At 50.3% G+C, this 7,575-nt stretch overlaps 1 protein-coding gene across 1 annotated transcript; it reads left to right on the forward strand.

Annotated features, from left to right (window-relative positions):
• Positions 1 to 1,134: 1,134 nt before the first annotated feature.
• On the forward strand, positions 1,135 to 4,872 carry GAS1 (growth arrest specific 1). Its single transcript, XM_074932697.1, has one exon. It carries the CDS (start codon positions 2,438 to 2,440, stop codon positions 3,422 to 3,424), a length of 987 nt encoding a protein of 328 aa, XP_074788798.1. The 5' UTR covers positions 1,135 to 2,437; the 3' UTR covers positions 3,425 to 4,872.
• Positions 4,873 to 7,575: the final 2,703 nt, after the last annotated feature.

Raw genomic sequence — 7,575 nt, forward strand, 5'->3', positions numbered from 1 at the left:
CATCTGGCATTTTTAATAACACTACTAAACACGAATTAAAAGAAATGGCTCTAAGCTAGGTGGATGAAAGCATAGTTTCTGAATGCAGTTTTCATGGATTTAAAAACACAAGCAAACACAATTTTTGCACCAGAAAAAGCAAAACTGTACTGAAGAAGCACAAGCAGTTTGTAAAACTGATGACAATGGAGTAAATCCCTACGAATGCTTAACACACCAATCATACTGACTCCCAGCCACACCACACTGCCAATTTCACCTTCCACACACTTTCAGACAGACATCAGTCCACACCACATAGGATCCCAAGATCCCCGAGTTTCTGGAAAATAGATTTGGTCCTAATTTTTGTGACAGATGGAACTGATAGTCTCAGGATGAAAAAAGCGCCAGTTTTGACAGGCAGCAGATTACTAATGCCCCTTGTGGTCGGAGACGACGTTGCTCTGGAATTAAGGTAGCACTGAAACGAAAGGCAATGAGTAAATGCACCACTACTTACTTTGTTACACTTCTCTCGTTGTGTCTTAATATTTTTCTGTCTACTTCCTTACAAGCAAGTCAAAGCGAACGGAGACTCTAACAGGAAGGCAGGACGTCGGCAAGGTATGTGGCTTTCAATGAAAACACATTTCATCCTCTTAACTAACAGATTTTAGACAACTTTTTACTAGTTGGCAGACCTTAATAAAGTATCATACCGAGACCTACAGGATTTCTGTCAATAGGAAGCCTCGTAGGTAGTGTCTTAAACCCGTGCACAAAAAACTCAGGCGAGAGGCTGAGCTGAGCGAGTCTAAAATCGGCGGGAGATGCGTAAGTGGAAAAAAAGTCGCAATACTGAAGGCATAGCAAACTAGTACTTACACGGCCGCAGCACACCACTAGTAAGAGTTAGCTTTGCTCTCCCTGAGTGCACTAATACACTGAAACCAGGAGCTGTGTTTAGATTAGCAAGAACAAAGTCGGTCCCATTTTGAGCCTGATCCTCCCTACCTTTCGGGAAGCAGCTCTGCCCTCACTTGAATCAGTGAGAAGTTTGAGCACACGCATCACTCAGGCTACAGACCTTTTTTTTTTTTTTTTTTTTTTTTTTCGTGCTGCAAGGAGCAGGGCCGGTTTAAGAGTAACACTCCCGGAAAAGCACGCAGACCCACGCCGCCTGCCGCTCTGCTCCGCGGCGGCGCGGCGCGGTGCTCCCGGGGAGCCCACACCCCCACACCCCGCCGCCGCCGCCGCCTGGGGAGCCCCGGAGCGCCGATCCTCGCAGCCGCTGCGCGCCTCTAGCCCGGCCGCCGCGCCGCCTTAACGGGAGGAGGGGCTCCTCGGGGGGCTGTCACTCTCCTTAAGCCTTTCCTTTCAAGCTTTGAATGCGAGCTGCCCTCCAGCCCCCCTCTCTCCTTCCCTCCCTCCAGCAGATCGTAAAGAGAAGAGGGAAAAAAAAGTTTCAACAACAGGCTGGACCAATGGCAAGTGGCGAAGCAGGGAACGGGGGCCGAGCGAAGGGAGAAAAAAGTGGAGAAAAGGAGAAAGGGAGCGAGAGAGCGCAGGCTGGGGGGATGTGTAAAAGAAGAAGCGTTGCTAATTTTTTTTGTTTGTTTGCTTTTCCATGCATGCATAATGAGGCCTAATCAGAGCACGTTGCTGCTGCTCGGAGGGCACTTTTGTATTTAAAGCCTTGCAAAGAAAAAAAGATCCACAGACGGATCCGCAGAGCAGCTTGCAGGGCTTGTTGACAACAGAAGCAGCATCAGTCGCCCAGAGAGAAAGAGACCCTGAAGGCTGCCTCTTCTCCCTTCCCCGTGCCGTCTTCTGGCTAGCGGGGAGAGACATTTCTTCTCTCTGCCACCCGAAAGGGCAACCCGTACGGAGAAGGAGTGAGCGGACCCTGGACTGTGAATGGGATCGGAGCGGCTGGCATGTGCAAGGATGCTGCGAGCGGAGAGTTAAAAGCTCCCGAGGAGGCAGCGGCGGCGGCAGCGGCAGCAGCTAGGCATTTATTTTGTGGAAAAAAAAAAAAGAAAAAAAAAAGAGAAACGGAACTGCATGAGGAGCAGGACGGCACGATGAGCAGCTCTCCCGGCGCAGCCTGCACGTCCCCGAGCGCACTCTGCAGCCGCTCTCCTCCGGGCGCCGGTTTGCACTGATTTCCCCCACCTCTCCAGGCGCCTTCGCCGCCGTCGCCAAGCCGGGAGCAGCGGGTGGGGCAGCGGAACGACCCCGGGCGTCTGCTTTCGTACGGCGGCGCCGCCGGCTTCAGCTCCCGGGGGCTCGAGGGCCCCGGAGCCGGCGCGGATGGATTGATGCGAGGAGACCTCATGCACACGGCCGGTGGGAGTTTTGCAAACTTTTCCACGGGCGGCAGCTCCTTCTCCTCCTCCTCGTCTACCAGCGCCTCTTCTCCGCTCGCCTGCGGCAGCAGCCGCCGCCGCCCGCGATGGTGGCCCGCTCTCCCGCTCGTCACGGAGGCGGCGGCGGGCGCCGCTGGCCGCGGCCGGCCGCCTGGCTGTGGCTGGCGGCGGCACTGGGCGCCGTGTGGCCGCCGCGGGGCTCGCTGGTGCAGGGCCGGCGGCTGATCTGCTGGCAGGCGGTGCTGCAGTGTCAGGGGGAGCCCGAGTGCAGCTACGCTTACAGCCAGTACACCGAGGCGTGCGCCCCGGTGCTCCTGCAGCAGCAGCCGCCGGCGGGCGGCGGCGGGGACGGGCCGGCGGCCGCTGCAGGCTCCGCCGCCTCCTCCAGGCGGCGGTGCCCCAGCCACTGCATCGCGGCCCTCATCCAGCTCAACCACACCCGGCGCGGCCCGGCGCTGGAGGACTGCGACTGCGCGCAGGACGAGAACTGCCGCGCCACCAAGCGCGCCATCGAGCCTTGCCTGCCCCGCACCAGCAGCCCGGCGTCCGGCGGCCCTGGCGGCGGCCCCGGCGGCGGCGGCGGCCCCGGCGTCATGGGCTGCACGGAGGCGCGGCGGCGCTGCGACTGGGACAGCCGCTGCAGCCTGGCGCTCAACCGGTACATGACCTACTGCGGGAAGCTCTTCAACGGGCTGCGCTGCACGCCGGAGTGCCGCGCCGTCATCGAGGACATGCTGGCCGTGCCAAAGGCCGTGCTGCTCAACGACTGCGTCTGCGATGGGCTGGAGCGGCCCATCTGCGAGTCGGTGAAGGAGAACATGGCCCGCCTCTGCTTCGGCGCGGACACGGGCGGCAACGGCGCCGGCAGCAGCGGCGGCTCGGACGGCGGCCTGGAGGAGTACTACGACGAGGACTACGAGGAGGAGCCGAGCCAGAAGGGGCGGGACGACGCGGAGGACAATGCGGGCGCCGAGCCCGGCTTCCCCGTGCAGGCGGATAGCGCCGGCCGGCCCGCCGTCGCGGCCTGGGCGCTGCTGGCCTCCATCTTGCTGTCGCTGCTGCCGCGGCTCTAGCGGCTCTAGGGGCAGTCCGCCCGCCCGCCCGCCCTCGGCGCTGGGCCGAGCCGGGCCCTCCCTCCGCGCCGCGCGGTTTAAACATTCAGACCGTTAGTCCGGGCGCCCCGTTCTCCCTGTTCCCCCCACCCGCCGCGTCTCCTCGACGGCGGAGCCCCCCCCCTCCGCCTTCGCTGCTGCACGCCGCGCCCGTCGCACCCTCCCCCCGGCCCGGCCTCCCCGGCAGCCGCCGGCTGGCCGAGCCGCCGCGGCCTTGCGAGCCGGCCGCCGAGGCCGTGGCGGGAGCGGAGCGGGCCGCTCTGTTTTCGGGTGTTGGTCTCGAGTGTGCACTATGCAATGGCTTGCCATCCCCCCTTGGCGTTGGCAGCGAGCAGACGGGCTAACGGAGAGAGGACGAGCGGGGATGCGGCAGGCTCCCCGCTGCTTCCCCCCCCCCCCCCCCCCCCCCCCGGGAGAAACCAGGAGTAAAGGCATGCTGGTAGGGGATATTTTTAAGCTTTGACATGAAGGTTAGAAAGAGGTGAGCTACCCACACTTGCTGCCAAAGCTGTTCCGTACTGGTTAGTCAGCAACTTCATTATCGTTCTCAAAGTCTCGCTCTTCACGGTGCAGTGGTGCCCGAAAGAGGGTTACGCTGCATCTGCCGTTAATTAAATTTAAGGAAATAGACTGAATACATTCTGTGGTTTACAGCACTCCCTCTTGCACACACATCTTCCTTATAGCAAAAGCGTGCCAGCAGCCGTCTCTTTTTCTTTAACCTAGCGACATAAAGAGATATTTTTTTTTTTTCGGAGTTGTTTGCTATACTGAACAATGCAACTTTTGTTTTAAAAGAGCTCTGCACTGCCATCTTTGAAAGACACTTTTAAACTCGAGAACATGTATGTACAAATAACCTGAAAAGTTATATTGCCTCTTGTCATATCAGGGTGCTGACCTCTGGTAAATCTTATATAAAAAATGTATTTAAAACTGGGATTTGTTACCAGTCGCTCTTCTTTGTATATAGAATTTTATAAATTGTATGCTTTGGGGATAATTTATTTTTTAAAAAGTAATAAAAGTTTTAAATCCACATCATATTTGCCGGATAATGGCATTTGCTGTTATTTTCTGGAAAGGTACAGATTTCGTTTTATGTTTAAAGGGATACCAGCAATAGTGATTCAGTGAAATACTCTCTAGAACATCAAATGTACGGTGTATTTTACAGAATGGAAGTTAACTTTCTTATTTGGAGAGACTTTATTAAACGTTGTAGAATTGTATAAACGCATTTCTGAGCTGCCTTAAACCTTGTACTTTTTATAGGAGGCGTGAAAAAAGGCCCGTGTTTTAAATATGTATGGCTTTTTGTATTTTCTGAACGTGTAAATTAGTAAAGAAAGAGCTTTAAATAATGGATGCGGTGAAATTGTTTTCCAGGACATTGAACTCTCAGCACCCGAGGGGGGTGGGGGGGTGGGGAAGCAAACCACAGAATAACAAACCAAAAACAATCAACAAACAAAAATCTCTGTCTGCCTGTAATACTTAACATAGTTGTAAATTACTGCTATTCTTACTTTAATGAATAATTACATGCAAGAAGTAAATACAGCTTTGAAAGTACTACTTTAAAAGAGTGGTTGATTTTATAATGCGTTGGCATGGTAACTTGCCAGTGCCAGAAAAGAGTAAAGCAATTCAAGTACGCTGCTCCTGTATGTATGTAGAATTACTAGTGTGCTGTGCTTTCTTCATGAAGTGGGGGCATGTTGCTCTCGCTGACGCTTATAGAAATGCTCCTAGGCGTGCAAAGAAGTAAATGGTGAGAAATACATTACACAGAGGTGGCAAACGTTTTGAACAAGGCTTCGTGCAGGCAGTAGTGCACGCATCAAGGGGGCTGCAACAAAACACACGAAAAGTTGCCATTCAGCCTGCCTTCTTCCCCGACGAAGAATGCAAAAGTAAACACACTGGAGGGATCAGCAATTACTAAATCTTGTAATACTGTTCTTGGGAGTTGCTTTGCATCGTGCTGAAGCCTGGTTTGCTGCCAGAGCTACTGATCTACACTCAAACGCCCTTAGATAAATAATTACACTCTTAAGCTGTGTCGAGTGCTGATACACTTGACCTTGTAAATAGAAATTGTTTGCAGTAGGAATAAACTCCAGCACTGGAAAATCTTTTAAACATTAACACAAAAGAGAGAGCTCAGTCCTCTGGGGATTTGAGTTTGGACTGTGTCAAGCTAGGCACTCACCAAAAAAAAAAGGAAAAAAGGGAGGTGTGTGTAGTTTATTTATCTTCTATTCATGGTGTTTATTTAAAACTTTTATTTTTAAATGCCATAATTGGAAGGCAAGTCAGAAGTTTAAAAGCTACCACAAATAAACTTTGACTAAGGGGGTGACAGATTAGCAAGATAGTGTCTTTTTCATTTTACCAGATCTTGACAGAGCACAACTCCACATCTGTCTGTTGTATAAATCAACAAAATCAGAAATACCTGTTTCTGGATTAGTTATTTCAATGACAGATTATTTTATTTATTTAGAGTATGAATTTGATTAGGTTGCCCAGCAATAAACACACACAGGTGTACATGCAAATGCATAAACCAACCCCCAAATACTTGTGATACCAAACTTGTATGATTATAGTGTGCGACTATGATCTGAAGTTTGTCTTTAAAGTCATCTGAATGGTTGAGTAAACTTATTGTTAAAACAAGGCTGGAACCTTTTTTTCTTCAGGAAGAGGACTGAGTAGTTGTAAATAGAGTCAGCTTTCTTTACAAAGTGCTGAGTTCACAGTTGTGTAGGGATGATCTTAAATACTTTCTCCAGTTCTTCAGATGTTCAGAAGCATAGTTTCTGTTTGTCAACAGTTAGCGCCCACAATGACTATTTAACTCCTTTATGAAAAATTAAGTCCCGGCTAAAAGCCTTTATTTTTCTTCAGTAAGGAGTAAGGACATTAGCACTAGAAAAGGACTGATAATTAACTGCTACAATAAACTCAAGACTTGATTTTACAGGCTCCTGTCAAAAGCATCTGCTTGGAATAAATCAACACTGAGCACCACTAGGCAGTGAGGACTCATCTGTATACTTCCTTCTCCACAGAAAGTGGATTGTTTTAATTTAAATAATTGTACAATAAATACAGCTGAACTAATTCTGTCCTGGAAACTCCTCCCCATAAGGAGGTAACTCAGTAGGTTTTTCTGTGTTGCTGGAGTAAGCACAATTCCAGAATGGCTGCCTGTATTGGTATGTGTCCCGGTCAGCAAAGCTTGTGCAAATGTTGATGTCCATCAAATTCGTATTTCGTTTGCTTGATTTTGAGACAAATGGAAATTCTTGAAATGTCAAGGGATGTAGCAAGGATTGCTTTAAGCGAGGAAAAGACTACTCGTTCCCTGTCAGAGGGAGGTTTTTCTACAGGAAAGGAAGTTCTCTCATTTATATGGGTATTTGAAAGTGCTCCTTGTCAAGGTCCCATCCAGTCAGTCTCTTCCGGGGGGGAGAAGGAACTCTTCACCATTTCATGTAAAATAATCCAGTAGGTTCTGCTCCCTTTTTATTCCCAGTTACCAGGTTTGAATTCTTGGTGACAGTTTATTTGTCTTTGGAGGCACTTCAGTGACAAATGTTTAAGGGAGTGTGGGACAATGGTGGAGAACAAGGAGGCAGTTCATTGAACTGACAGTGACCATACAGTAAATAGAGGGAGATTCAAGCTTCACTGATCACCCAAGCGCACAGCAAAGCTTTTGTATGCAATCACAATGGACATAACATAAGGTCTCTGTTTATTTTTAACACTATACACCAATGTATACAGGCAGGCATATGTAACTTTCAAAATTGTTATGAAATGAAGCCTTACAATGATGGAAAGGAAAACTCTGGTTTGGCCAAGTCTTTCACAGTCATATTGGAAAGCATGACGGGTTTTAGTTACAATCTCCTTTCCACTTCTCCTAAGAGCTGTCAGTGTACCAGATCTCCACTGCAGGCATGCATCTACAGAGTATATCTGTGGTAGGGCTGCTAAGGTGGCTGCAGACAACTTTGCGGGTACAGAACAAGAAAATCCATCTCAGTGCAATGCAAAACCAGTAGCTGCTTTTTGGTTTGTTTTTTATTTTGAGT

This window comes from Athene noctua, chromosome Z (genome assembly GCF_965140245.1).
Source record: "Athene noctua chromosome Z, bAthNoc1.hap1.1, whole genome shotgun sequence".
Lineage (NCBI taxonomy): Eukaryota > Metazoa > Chordata > Aves > Strigiformes > Strigidae > Athene > Athene noctua.

Excerpts from the sequence above, each read along its gene's own strand:
- GAS1 (XM_074932697.1), top strand. The coding sequence starts at position 2,438 with ATGGTGGCCCGCTCTCCCGCTCGTCACGGAGGCGGCGGCGGGCGCCGC.